The sequence below is a fragment of the Amphiura filiformis genome, unplaced genomic scaffold (assembly GCF_039555335.1).
Source record: "Amphiura filiformis unplaced genomic scaffold, Afil_fr2py scaffold_46, whole genome shotgun sequence".
NCBI lineage: Eukaryota > Metazoa > Echinodermata > Ophiuroidea > Amphilepidida > Amphiuridae > Amphiura > Amphiura filiformis.
This window is the reverse complement of record NW_027305510.1, coordinates 622395-637708: the sequence shown is the minus strand read 5'-3', so window position 1 is coordinate 637708 and position 15314 is coordinate 622395. Positions and strand designations below refer to the sequence as shown.

General features: G+C 37.3%; 1 protein-coding gene across 1 annotated transcript; it reads left to right on the top strand.

Moving 5' to 3' along the window:
* The first annotated feature begins 2158 nt into the window (after nt 1–2158).
* On the top strand, nt 2159–14753 carry LOC140144259 (vacuolar protein sorting-associated protein 26C-like). The gene is made up of 7 exons (XM_072166080.1): nt 2159–2293; nt 5044–5187; nt 6180–6329; nt 6769–6924; nt 8093–8270; nt 11816–11941; nt 13494–14753. Exons 1-7 carry the CDS (start codon nt 2234–2236, stop codon nt 13574–13576), a joined length of 897 nt encoding a protein of 298 aa, XP_072022181.1. The 5' UTR covers nt 2159–2233; the 3' UTR covers nt 13577–14753.
* The last annotated feature ends 561 nt before the right edge of the window (nt 14754–15314 follow it).

Below are 15314 nucleotides of genomic sequence, written 5' to 3'. Positions count from 1 at the left end.
AATCATTTGGTGTACGGTTTGACAGAAAGGAAGGCCCAATTCAAATCACTTGATACAAAATGAAGGAAGGCCCAATTGAAGTCATTTGGTGTATGGTTTGACACAAAATGAAGGAAGGCCCAATTGAAATCATTTGGTGTATGGTTGACACAAAATGAAGGAAGGCCCAATTGAAGTCATTGGTGTATGGTTTGACACAAAATGAAGGAAGGTCCAATTGAAGTCATTTGGTGTATGGTTTGATACAAAATGAAGGAAGGCCCAACTGAAGTCATTTGGTGTATGGTTTGACACAAAATGAAGGAAGGCCCAATTGAAGTCATTTGGTGTATGGTTTGACACAAAATGAAGGAAGGCCCAATTGAAGTCATTTGGTGTATGGTTTGATACAAAATGAAGGAAGGCCCAACTGAAGTCATTTGGTGTATGGTTTGACACAAAATGAAGGAAGGCCCAATTGAAGTCATTTAGTGTACAGTTGACACAAAATAAAGGAAGGCCCAACTGAAGTCATTTGGTGTACTGTTTAACACAAAATAAAGGATGGCCCAATTGAAATCATTTGGTGTACGGTTTGACACAAAATAAAGGAAGGCCCTATTGAAATCACTTGGTGTACGGGTTGACACAAAATAAAGGAAGGCCCAATTGAAGTCATTTGGTGTACTATTTGACACAAAATGAAGGAAGGCCCAATTGAAGTCATTTGGTGTACGGTTTGACACAAAATGAAGGAAGGCCCAAATGAAGTCATTTGGTGTACGGTTTGACACAAAATAAAGGAAGGCCCAATAGACATGATAGAAGTCATTTGGTGTACTGTTTGACACAAAATCAAGGAAGGCCCAATTGAAATCATGTGTACGGTTTGACACAAAATGAAGGAAGGCCCAATTGAAATCACTTGGTGTACGGGTTGACACAAAATAAAGGAAGGCCTAATTGAAGTCATTTGGTGTACTATTTGACACAAAATGAAGGAAGGCCCAATTGAAATCATTTAGTGTACAGTTGACACAAAATAAAGGAAGGCCCAACTGAAGTCATTTGGTGTACTGTTTAACACAAAATAAAGGATGGCCCAATTGAAATCATTTGGTGCACGGTTTGACACAAAATAAAGGAAAGCCCAATTGAAGTCATTTGCTGTACAGTTTGACACAAAATAAAGGAAGGCCCAATTGAAGTCATTTGGTGTACTATTTGACACAAAATGAAGGAAGGCCCAATTGAAGTCATTTGGTGTACGGTTTTACACAAAATAAAGGAAGTCCCAAATGAAGTCATTTGGTGTACGGTTTAACACAAAATAAAGGAATGCCCAATTGAAGTCATTTGGTGTACGGTTTGACACAAAATGAAGGAAGGCCCAATTGAAGTCATTTGGTGTATGGTTTGACACAAAATGAAGGAAGGCCCAATTGAAGTCATTTGGTGTAGGCCTACGGTTTGACACAAAATGAAGAAAGGCCCAATTGAAGTCATTTGGTGTACAGTTTGACACAAAATAAAGGAAGGCTCAATTGAAGTCATTTGGTGTACAGTTTGACACAAAATAAAGGAATGCCCAATTGAAGTCATTTGGTGTACAGTTTGACACAAAATAAAGGAAGGCCCATGCAATTAAAGTCATTTGGTGTACGGGTTTGACAATCAAGCCTTAATGTACGATTTCCGTCAAATTTGAATTTTGTTATTCTTTATTCAAAACGTGTTGAAATACTATGATATTAGTAATAACTGTTGGGAAGGGTTGCTGTCCATTTCAAGTTGAAATAACAAGGTAAAGTGAAAGAACCCCACTGGATATTTTGGCCTTAACATGCAGTTCTATGGGAGGACATATTATCATACTTTTTAAATTATGATAATATATTGAACTTTGCTCTGTTGACCTACAAAGGCAACAAATTTGGCCGATTCCATTTAAGTGCAAGTTGGGACATGTGTAGACATTACAAATATGCAAAAAAAACAGGTTTGAAAAAAATTAACCAATTTCATATTATAAGATCGTACATTATGGCTTTAATGAATGAACACCGCCGTCAAAAAGAATAAACTGCGGCTCCCATCTGTTCACAACTAGTACTCATCATTTTCCCTTTTAAAAGAAGCTTTTGTTAACGTAGTCTTTGATTGCAGTCGTTTGTATGTTTTCATCAGGCAGCTGCACTTCCGGGGTCAACAAACAACAAACATCCAAGTGCAGTGATCACAAGACATCAACACAATGTCTCAACCAGTGCTTGATATCAGATTGAAAAAAGTCAACAAAATATACAATGAAGGGGTAAGTATTTAGTGATTGATGGGAACCATGACAACGATTCCATGATAGTTTTGTGAAATGTGAATTGTGATGTGCAAAACTGAACTGAATCAGGAATGGTTGCATAATTTTGCACCAATTTTTAAGCTTATCAACATAAATCAAGTTTGATCGGTGATCATGATGCATGCATTATCCTATGATTATATCAATACAGGCTGCATTCTGCGAAACAAAGCTCAATCTTCATCTACTGTCAATGATATTCAGTCATACATGCCAGAAAACCCAGGCCAGGTTTTTAAGAACAAGCGGATCGATCCAGAGCAGAGAGAAAAAATACGGGGGGCACAAAATACATGAGATTTCTAGAGGGCGACGAACCATATGGCCATGAAGATGTCATCCCTTCGCGCTTGCGCGACGCAGGGGGTGTCTGAGTAGTGCCGTACTATTACGCTATCTTTCCTATTCGTGTTTACAAACAGAGAGGTAGACAAAAGACCGTTCCGCTTGTCCAAACACTCAAGTATCAGAAGGATGGTCCACAATAGCATGATTCACGTAACATGAATAGGGATTAAAAAGCTGTCAAGTAGAACCATGTGCTTCTTTTGTCCAATTTGCCATCAAGATTTCATATGGAAACAGTTCAGACCCAGAACACGATTATGTCAGAAATTAATATTTTGTTCTGGGACTGATTATTCGGACTAGTGTCTGAAGGGGATGTGCGCGTGCCCCCCTCAGAAGTGAGAAACTTTTGCAAAATGAAGACCTAATTGAAGCCATTTGGTGGACCATTTTGACACTAGTATTATTGTGTAAAATTTGAGTTTGAAAGAGTGGAAAATTTGTGAAATGACCATGACGGCCCATTTCCTATCGTTTGGACACGTTTTCAATATTATTGTATAAATTCAATTGCTTTAAACGTAACGTTCCGGGTATCTAAAGCATTATAAAGAATAGGGCAACTTCTTTATTTTAAACATCCATTGTGGAGATATGGCATTTTCAAATCGAAAATGAGGCAAATATTAGGCCTATACTTTTTTCCAAATCAATTGTCACCCGAACCTTTGAGTTTCTACCCCTGCTACGAAAATAAAGAAATATTGATCCCATTCAATGCTTTTAATATCACAGTTGTACCCTTGTTACACAATTAGCATAGAAAATTAGGCACTATTTGATAGTTTTCATGTTCATACACTCACAAGAAATTAGCAAGTAAAAATTTTTGTCACCCCAAAACGGCCATTTTCGCCAAAATTGGACCAAAAATGAATTTTCTCAAAATCAGTGAAAAATAAGGGGTTTTAGTGCCAAAATCTGAAAATATGTCACATTTTACCCCTAATAACATTTAAGTAATTAAGAATTTTGACTGTTTTCACCCCTAAATACTTTTTTCACGGTTTGTCCGCCAAACGTAAGTCAAAGCTTGAACGCTGTCTTAAGTAATCTCGGAATACAGGGTGTCCCAAAGTATGTTGGAATTTTTTACAATTTGACATATTTTGAACTAAAACATTTTGCTAACCCATACAGAAAAATTAAGTCCATATTTAGATTCCTCATTAAATTTCCCTTCAGAAAATATACTTCGACTTTGATACGATAGGTAATTAAAATTTTACAGTAACATCCGCATTACCTACTACAGTGTTTAATATGAAAACGGGTAGTTTTGTATATGAAAAGTTTGTATTTTCTAGACTAAACCAATCATAAATGATTAAAAACTATTAGTAGAAGTGTTTAGCTGTAAGGTCATGAGTATTTTAGATGCTAAATAGAGTCCAAATCCAATTTACAGCCTTTACAGAAGCAGATTATGCACTAAAATATCAATCCCATAGAGTTTGTGTGTACCACATCCCCCACCTCCGCCACCCTGCCCATTCTGAATTCTATGAAGCACAGTGTCAGTATTACAAAGGCTAAAGAATTTCTTTTTAGAGGGTTGAAAGTGCATTTTATTTAGCAATAAAATGAGACCACAAGCATGATAGTAACTTATTGCTTGGCAGAGATATCATAATTTAATTGGAGTTGACTTTGGAAAAACGTAACGTCGCCACCTTTTTTTGATTGCGAATTCAAGATGCACGACCATTGAAGATATAAATTTTTTCACCAAAACACCTAAAATGTTTTGGTTTTTTTGGAAAAAAAATGTATGTCTTCAATGCGAAAGAATCAATTTTCAATTGATCGTTGGCTTTTCCTCCCAGCTACATACACTTTTTAAAGAACATATCATTAGATTTATAAAATTTACTTCGAGGACTGTTATATATCAAAAATGTGAAAAATATCAAATTTTAATAATGTGTCATAAAATTTGTATTATATCGATCGTGAATTTCAAAAAATGAAAATTATTTGATATCAGAAAGACATTCTTCGTATTCAGAATGCAATTCGATATGTCTGATGTACTCTCATGTCCGACAAAAAATACTGTCGAAACGCTCAAAACACTCATTCTATATCCCTTAAGCAACGTCAAGGGACTATCTTTGAAATGTTGGAAACTGTGACGATTCATTTGGGGGGTATTGACTTATTAAATGAGGTATACAAACCAAAGCAATAACGTGTTGACATGAATGTCAAGTTTGTTAGGATCGGTTTAATTACTTACACTGTAAATCCAAGTGTTTAGGATTTCTGTAAAACTTTTTAAACACTGCAAGGTGGTAGGTCTTTATAATGTACAAAATGAAGTTTTACTAAAATGTGTCTTTTTGTTTAATATTCAGGACACGCTAGCAGGTGTAGTGGTTGTTGCAAGCAAATCAGATGTACAACATCAAGGCATTACGCTGACAGTAGATGGCTCTGTTAATTTACAACTCAGCTCTAAGAGTGTTGGTCTCTTTGAAGCTTTCTATAACTCACTCAAAGTAAGTAACATGGCAGATGTACAATGTAGTAAGCTTTCAATGTAAGGTCTTGTTTATGTAGTGGATGTACAGCCCACATTCCTATAGAGGTTGTGCACTACTCAAATGCATTCAACAAAAGCATGATTGCAATCTACCACGACAGTTCCTCTAACATACATAACAAAATGCACTACGCCATGATTACAGTGAAGGACACCGGTTCAAATCCTTTGTTTGGAGCCAATCAATAATTTCACGCACAACCTCTATTGAGCGAGGATGACAATTTTGTCATACTTGTCTGTTTACAAACAGAGAGGTAGACAAAAGACCTGTCTAAATGGTTCCGGTTAAATCCAAACACTAAAGTATCAGAAGGATGTTCCACAATAGAGTGATTCACACATCATATGAATAGGGGATTAAAAAGCTGTGAAGTGTTTTCATGTGCGTCTTTTGTCCCGTTTGCCATCAAGATTTCGAAGGGAAACAGTTCAGACCCAGATGTCAGTTTAAGAATATTTTGATCTGGGACTGGATATTCAGACTATTGTTCATGCAGTTTCAATTGCTCTACCACATTATTTGACTATGAAACTTGGTCAGAGAGACTAGTTCCATTTTCATAATTTTGTGACTAGCATTCTCAATTTTAAAATCACATGAAAACTTGATGAGCTGTTATGTGTACAATTGGATTATGACATAGAATGATCCCTGAGTGAAACTGAGATGGGCTGGTGATTTAATACAAAAAATATGTACATTTTCTAAGCATCCCTTACATGACTGTTTTGAAATCAATTTTGTTGAGACAAATTGCCCGTTTCCATTGAGTATTGCTCATTTTGCAGCCGCTACCTGAGAGAATCGCCCCATTACCTCATGGCCCCTGTATTCTTTGAGCCCTGATAAACAACCCCTCTGTCAAAACTCAAAAGCCAAACAATTATCTTTTTATCTGGGAACATATTAAGTGAACCTAATTATTTTTCACATTGTTTTTACAGCCAATACAGCTTCTCAACTATATTGTACCCGTCTCCAAACCAGGCAAGATTCCAGCAGGGAAGACAGAGATTCCATTTGAATTGCCATTAAAACCCAAAGTTAACAAATCACTTTATGAAACATATCATGGAGTGTTTGTTAATGTCCAGGTATGATATAATATTGGATGGTTTGAGAGCAATACCAGATTATATTGGATGAGGTATGAAACCCAAAGTTAACAAATCACTGTATGAAACATATCACGGAGTGTTTGTTAATGTCCAGGTATGATATAATATTGTTTCAGAGCAATACCAGATTATGGCATAAACATTGACCACTCCCTTATCTTTATATTACAGTATACCAGCAAAGTAGAAATGAAAGAGCCATTGCTAGCTAAGGACCTTGGAAAAACAGTAGAGTTTATTTTGCGTCCCCCTCCTGGCATAAACATTGACCGCTCCCTTATCTTTCTATTACAGTATACCATCAAAATAGAAATGAAGAGATTCTTTCTGGTTTGACATTAGTAAAACAGTAGAGTTTATTTTGCATTCCCCTCCTGGCATAAACAATGACCGCTCCCTTATCTTTCTATTACAGTATACCATCAAAGTAGAAATGAAGAGGCCATTGCTAGCTAAGGACCTTGGTAAAACAGTAGAGTTTATTTTGGAATATAAAGATCAGAAGGAGAAAGCACAGCCTAAAGCAGTTCCATTCACAATAACACCAGAGTCATTACAGAATGTTAAAGATGTAAGTATCTCAATCCTCACCACATGGGTGTCGACTGCAGACAAGTTCCAAATTTTCTTTAAAATTTCTTTTAAAAATGTCGGAATTGTACATTTTCATGACCATATTTGGAATCAGCTTGAAAAATGTATTAAATTGAGTACAAACAAGATTAGTATTGGTTTAAATGCCCTACACTTTTCAAAACTGACAGTCATTATATACATGTATTGTATAGGTATGATTCTCTAAATAACATCCCCTCTGAAGAATGGTGTACTCTCATGGTTCAGGCAACCAATTATAAATTTAACACAAGGATGGCAGTCTGAATTATTCTTTGATGTTACCAATTCAATTACCACTTTGTTTGAAGACATATACCCCAGTAAGTCAGGTGGTATAGGACATGTGACATACAAGGCTGATGAAACTACATGTAGAACTTAGAAGCATGACATCCCGTTCAAAATAGACGGTTAGCAGTTGAATTGAAAAATAATATTCTTACAGTTTGGTGCTTTAGCACTACATTACACATTTAGAATTGTTTGTGAATATTTCATGATTATGTGTTAATCCAATGGCGACTTCAAAAATGGCATTATTGCATAATCCCATCCGACCCCCCTGCCAGTAAGTTGCCACCACCAGGAATTGAACCTTAGACCTCATGCACCAAAGGCAAGTACCCTAACCATTAGCCTAAGCTGTCCTTTCATTACTTATAGGTTAATGAACGCGCATTACTTGTTGGGAGAGAAATTAGACAAAATAATGCACGCGCGCTGATGTTGATACGTCTAATGCACGAGCCCCGAAGGGTGGAGTGCATTAGACGCATCAACATCGGCGCAAGTGCATTATTTTGTCTAATTTATCGAGCAACAAGTAATACAAGTTCTTTAACCTATTTCATACACGAGAAGAAAAAAACTCGTGATTTTTAACAAAATTATCTCCAAAAATATTGGAAAATAGAACCAAATATAAATGCATCAACCCGCCCAAAAAATGAATCAATCCTACGCGACGCATACGCGCGCGAAACACAGCGCGTAGCACGCGGAGTGCAATTAGACACACCCATGCATGGTTTGGATTTTTCTAACGCTTGCTCTGATTGGTTCTCGCTATCGAAGAGTTTATGAAAGATTGTTAATGGTCATTGAATCTTTTCCTTTTACAGAAGGGTGGTCTTCCAAAGTTCTGTGTGAAAGGTAGATTAGACTCCGCCGTATGCTGCATCAAGAATCCCTTGACAGGTCATGTAGTAATAGAGCAGTGTGATGCACCAATTAAATCTGTGGAAATACAACTGGTTAGAGTGGAAACATGTGGCTGCGCAGAAGGCTATGCTAGAGATGGTAAGTGACTTCAAATGATATAAAAATGGTTACACTAGACTGCAGCGTTTGATTTACCTCGAAAAATTTGCATAGCAATTTTTAGCAAAAAATTTAGGTGATGTTCTTTATTATGATATTAGCATATGTTTACATTGTAAAAATTGCTATACAAGCTTAAATTTGTGTAGCAGGTTGTTCAAAATGGGGGAGCATTTTACTCCACTACACTTGGTAAATACAACGCTGCTAGACTGGCGCCCTCAGTCATCAAATCTGGGCAAATTTTGTGTCAGACCCTGGCACCAGAATCTGGAAGAATCAGGGCTTAGATTTCGAAGATTTGGTTGCAAGAATCAACTTCTCTCATTGTATCATACAATCAGTGTAGTGACTATGATGGATTTTGATTCTCGCAAACCAAGACAAAATCTAGGCCCTGGGAATGATTCTGTGGAGTTGTATTCAAGAATACCCTCTTCACCTGTTGTTCATTGACATATTATATCATTCAAGACTTGATCCTGTCACTGTGTGAGGCAAAGACACGGGAACATAGTTGTGCCTGTGCATAGCATACTATAAATCATTGGTTTTTTTTTTAGGGCAGCTCTATCTTTTATAATGGGAAGTGTAGACTCTCCTTGGCTATAGTGTATGTCTTGCCTCAAGTTGAGAGTAACGCCACGATGGATGCCGCAGTGACAGTTTAGCATCGTGTATGCAAGATAATCTAATCCCTGGGGCACATACACACGCATAGAAGTGTGGTTTGTCTGCGCAACCACATTATTTATCACTGACGGCACTCTCAACTTGAGACAAGACACAGTATAACATGTTTGGATGGTGCCACAGATATAGAGAAGGAGAACCGGGACTCCCTATACTGCCACGTACAATCGCGGTGTCAGCTATGGGGAGAAAATTAGGGGTATTTGGGTCCTTGCCGACGGTGCGCAGAGACGAACAAAAACAATTCTGTGTCTCATCTGAAACTCGTGTGCAGGTCGCATCAAGTGCGTCTTTCAAATGCGCCTATCATCCATGTCGCGCTTGCATGACAATGAATGCCTCGAGCGTATTCCGAGGGAATCGGAATAAGCGTATTCCGAGGGAATCGGAATGCCCCCAATTTTTAGCTCATTGCGTAAGCAATGAACTATAGGCATAGTCCGGATTTCTGTATGTTTTTACTTTCTCTTGCTACATCGTTTGAGCAATGGATGTGGTAATTTTAGGGAGCGATCTTTGCATGATCGTTCATGATTGTTACTTATTTAGCAAGGAAAATTCGGACGGAAAGTGTGATTTTTGGAGCATTTTGTTACGAAAATTTTTACCAAATTTCATAGAATATAGTCTCCTTTGCAGACTGTTTGTGGTGCTGATCATATTACAAACACTGTTCAAACTCCTTGATCTGGCGATTTTGTAAAAGAGATGTTGAATTTTGTTGCTTCCGTGCGGCTTCAATGTTTGCTTTTCAGTGTTGCTTGCCATAAATTTTGCAAGTCCATAGATATTGCACCAAGGCTAACTAATAACTCAATGGTGCTGCTATGTGCTAATAATGTGTAATTTTTCCAATTGGGAGGTTTGGGGGGACCAGTAAACAACTATAAAGGCTTAGCAGTCATAAAATACTGAGCAAATAAACTGAGAGCTAATTAAATACACTTAATTAGGTCAGGCAAACATGTTGTGAAAGTAATTATATCGAGAAGGTCGTATCTGCAATAGCTACCCTATACATAATCTTAAAAATAAAGCACTTGACAGCTATTGCATAAACCCTACCTAGATGTGTTTTTACAATTTTGTATATAAGAGATAAAGTACACATTAGGGGTTTAGGGCAAGAAAACCCTATCTGCAATAGCTGCCAGGTGTAAAATGTGTACAATATAGAATGCAGAAATTACCCAAATGTCTATGGAGCAGCTATCACTGCAAACCCAGAACGTCTAAATTCAGCAAAACTTCTAGTATTGGAGATTAGATATGAATCTAGAGTATTAGCCTTAAAACTGATACTGGACAAAATTACTTATGGAAACAATTATTATAGACACATTCATGGTCTGCTAGCTCCCTCCCAATTGGTTTGTTATACACTTTTTCTGAAGATCACTAACTATTATTCAATGTTGATTGTTGTACAACTATGTAAAATTACTGCTCAAATAATACTATTAATAACATCACCATTGAAATCCATGGAAATTGCTCCTTTGCAATGATTTATAAGAGCCCATAATGATACCCATGTTTGTTTCTTATTCCAGAACCACCCATGTGTAAAATGCACCCAATGCTGTTTTGGGCTTATAGTGTCTAATTTTGAGTCTATTTATCAGACTACATTTGAGGTCTGATCTTCTGGATTGTATACTCCCCAAATAGTGGTCTAAATTTGTGCCTATATTTAGTAATTAATCCCTCATTGTTACTGCCAAACCAATTTTAGAGGATCTGCTGAAATATAGGCACTTTGGGTTTGCAGTGTATGGTCCTAAACCCTCAATATAATTGTTTCTAGTTTTCCTTCTCACCCAGATGTTTGTCTCCAAGATAAGTACTTAGTGGTCCAATTAACCTTATTGTTATCTTATTGACTATGCAGCTCGTAAAAATTTGGCCCTGGTTTATATTAAGGTGAGACAGGTGTAATTTGTTTTTGTGTGAAGATCATAGAAATTTAGAACTTGGTACAAAGTAATTGATATAAACAAAAAATACTCAAATGTTAAGCATATTAATTAACTAATTTGCATATTTAATTAGGGAAAATGAGCTACAGCACCATTGGTGCTCTTGTTGCTCCATGCCTGTATAAAGATGGCGATCAAGTCCTGATTCTCTTTCTCTAATTCTGTGGATGGTGCACATCGTCATCATCCCTATATCTTTGTGTTAAAAATTGCCGTGATAGTATAGCGAATCCTCTCGTTTTTTAACAGCTACGCATCGCGATTTTGTTCGAGATAGGCCGAGCGACTCAGGCTAAGCATACCATGACTATCATATGAGATACCACAGCGTTTCTATATTCTACACATTATTACGATTTGTGCATGCTCTAGTACCCCATATGATGTTTCTATTACAAGAAAAAATTTGTTTTCAGGTAAAACCAGGGTTTTGTTTCCAGTACACTCACTCGAAAAGCAGTACACTAATTAGCGGGGCCTTGCAGCTTGCTGTGGATATCTTTTACTGCATTTTTAATGTAAAAAATTTGAAATCCAATGTAAAAATTGAGATATATTTAATTTTGAGAATGACAATTATACTTTATAGGTATAAAGGAACGCGTTTAGCCCATTTAGTTAAATTCCAGGCGCACGTCCTATAACACAATGCATATGGAAACTTTCTTTATCTGTGTCAATAATAGAATATTGATTTCAACGGAGTATTGAGCTGTATGGAAAAAAATATTTATAATACAGGGTGTTGACACTGTGTGGTGCACATACAGGTCTAAATCCCCTACCCTTGAATTCTTGAAAATGTACTTCAACCATATCATCTTCATGTAATTTGCTCCATTTGATTTTCAGCTACTGAAATCCAGAATATCCAGATAGGTGAAGGTGATGTGTGTAGAGGGCTGACTATTCCTATCTATATGGTGTTCCCTAGACTCTTTACATGTCCTACGTTAGCAACTAGTAATTTCAAAGTTGGTAAGTGTAGATGTGAAGTCATTAGGTTCCAGTTTACAACTAGTAATTCAAACAATTAGTGGGTTTTTAGCGGGTTCGCCGTCGGACAAGTTTAGAACAGTGCTAAACTTGTCCGACGGCGAACCCGCTAAAAACCCACTAATTGTTATGAATTCCCGTCGTAAAAGCCTATCCCACAATTAGTAATTTCAAAGTTGGTAAGTGTGTGTAGAGGGCTGACTATCCCCATCTATATGGTGTTCTCTAGACTCTTTACTTGTCCTACGTTAGCAACTAGTAATTTTAAAGTTGGTAAGATGAGAAGACATTATGTTTCCAGTGTACATTGGACTATTCCAGTTAAAATCCATACACCCCATATGAAATACATGAACTTAATCTCTCACACAGGGAGTGCAGATTTCAAATTGAGTCACATATTCAGGCAACCTCGTTTGAAAACTACACCATCTGTGTGGGAGATTAAGGTGATGTCTTCCATAGGCTGTATGGATTTCAACTGGAATAGCCCATATTTAGCTGATTATAATTTGGTTCACCTCAAGTTCGATAGTGACGTACGTGCGTATTTCGCCTGCCGCAGTATCGAATCGCTCGCGTAAAGTTAAACGCCCTGGGTGTACACGCACACGTACAGGGGCGGTTTGTCAGCACGCTTGCGGCGCAACCGTGAAAAAGCATTGACGTCACTACCGAATTTTGGGTGAACCAAATTAAAGGAATAAAGTTCTTTTAAGCTTTTTAGTGTGGTGGGGCCCTGGTTAGTGGCATCGTGCATGACCATATGTCTCAAAAAAATCCTAAACAAGTATTTGCGAGTACTGAAATTGCACTCCTTAAGTATAAACATCATTTCCCACCTGAAACAAGTATTGGCATTCCCTCAAGCAAGTGATACATTCAAACGAAATCTAGTCCCATTTTATTTTGATTTCTGTGCCTTTCACTGTGTACGAATCAGAACTTGGGACGTCAGTGTACAGCCAAAAAAACCTAGGAATACCTTCTTTTCAACCAGATCCCAAATACATCTTTTTCAGATTTGGGTGTTTTTGATACCCTATTCATGATTACGTATAGTACCTGATCATGAATAATATACCCTTTTTAAGTGCATCTTTGGTCACGTATGATACCCCCTAATCAAAGTTTGGGCTTCAGCGGACTAATCCATTTAAAGTCCACTCCCATAGTGGAAGATTTTGGAAATATCTTCCACAGGGGAAGTATGAATTTGAAATATTAGAAACTCACTCTCTCTCTCTGGAAGTTTCAGGTTGAATCTTTAGACAGTGCATGGAATTTAAAGTTGCCTAATGTGCTCATTCCATTTGAAATGCATAGTCGATCCCCATGCAGAATATTTTCCAAGATCTTCCACAGGGGGAGTGTAGATTTTAAATGGATTAAACCAGTTCATTACATTGAGAGGAGTAGTCCGGGTGAAGTAATTTACAAAGAGATCTTAAACCTCTATTTGGATTGGTTACTCAGATGAATAAATCATGTAATTAACAATGATTAACCAATCACATTTGTTGTTTTATTTCAGAATTTGAGATCAACTTAGTGGTGGTACTACATGATGATCATCTCATCACAGAGAACTTTCCCATCAAGCTTACAAGATTTTGATATGTTTGCATGGATACAATCACTTCAAATGAACATTCCATATACCGTAACAGATGGACATAATAGAGGTCTTCAGCCTTTCGCCATCTTGTAAAAATGATCTGCGTGTTCATTCGTCGGACAATACACGCATGGCGCAGCTTGCCACGCAGTTGTTATCACGCATCAACGCGGTGATTTTGCTGTTCACGCATGGAGATCGAACGAACATCACAGAGTGTACCCACAAGATGGCGGCATTTGACGTCACGCTGACGGCCTCTATACTCTCCAATCTGAGCTTGACACTTGAAAATATATAACTTGAGCAAGGAAATTATTATAAGAAATTAATTAAATGTGACACAGCACATCGAGAGGGGTGGGGGGGGGACTTTGCAGGTGAAGTCAATTTTGAGTATTTTTGCTTTGAAAGCATTTTGCAAGCTTTAAAATGGCACCTCATTTGCTCAAATTGATCAAGGCATTCATAGTGAAATTGTATCCCAAATTCTTATTATTTTCCTTATTTTTTTTCTGTCTATTTTAATCTATATCTTGAAACGCACTTTGCCACAAATTCCCTCCTTTTGATGTGCTGCATCACAAATATACATGGGCTAACTAGATCCCAATCACACCACCAATTAATGAATTTGAGTTATAATGCACTCACTATTGTTACCACCATGGCATGAAACGACTATAGCTAAAATAATAGTTTCTAGATCATGAGAGCTCAATAGGCACGCAATGACAATTGCGTCGTGCGTACAACGCCTACCACACACGCTTTGGGTAGCGCTGCATTTCCTGTGCGTGCACAATCGATCACGCTATCATGTCATTCCACTAAACTTGCGACATTACGCAGTGCACGCAGTAGATTCATACGCTCATGATCGAGAAACTATTATTTTAGCTATAGTGTGTTCATCTAAGCCACACCTACTATTGGAAACACTGAAGTCCATATGCATAAAACAAGTTGGACCGGTCATGGTCACATTTAGACCTGGTTTAACTATGGAAAGGGAGAAGAAACTTTTTGGTATTTACATGCCATATTTTACAAATATTGACTGCTATGAGGGGCATGGTTAAGATTATAGGCCCAAGGTGATCTCTAAACCAAGCTATTACCCGAGGCGCAGCCAAGGGTCATAGCATGGTTTTGAGATCACCGCGGGCCTATAATCTTAACCATGTCCCGAATAATAGCAGGCATGAGACTGCACTTTCCTAAAAAAACCTGAAAAAACTGAAAATGCTTGCGTGAAATTGGGCAAAAAGTACCAAATACAGGCTGAAATTAAATAAAGTTGCGGAAATTTTGACTATAAAAAACTGAATTCAGTTTTTAAACTGAAAATTCTCATGCCTGTAATAGAGTCAATATTTGTTTTATATACCGTTATGTTTTCATTATTTTGTGGGACCTGAGAGCACATCAGACATCCAATTGCATTTTGGAAACGAGGAATATCCTTCTGATATCAAATAATTTTTTTTTTTTTTTTTAATTCGCGAATATAATACACAGTTCATGGCAAAAAGATTAAAAATTGATATTTTTGAAATTTAACAGTCCTCGAAGTAAATTGTATAAATCTAATGATATGTGTATGTAGCTGGGATAAAAAGCCGTCCATCATATGAAAATTGTGACCTTTTGTATTGAAGATACAGATTTTTTCCCCCAAACCGACCAAAAAAATGTCTTAGGCGACGAAAAAAAACCCCTGTTCTACGGGCGGAC

What these genes read in the sequence shown, in the direction of transcription:
- LOC140144259 (XM_072166080.1), top strand. Translation starts at nt 2,234, where the DNA reads ATGTCTCAACCAGTGCTTGATATCAGATTGAAAAAAGTCAACAAAATA. An exon ending in ACAAAATATACAATGAAGGG is followed by an intron (nt 2,294 to 5,043) that starts GTAAGTATTTAG and finishes TTTAATATTCAG; the next exon opens with GACACGCTAGCAGGTGTAGT. An exon ending in AGAAGGCTATGCTAGAGATG is followed by an intron (nt 8,271 to 11,815) that starts GTAAGTGACTTC and finishes TTTGATTTTCAG; the next exon opens with CTACTGAAATCCAGAATATC.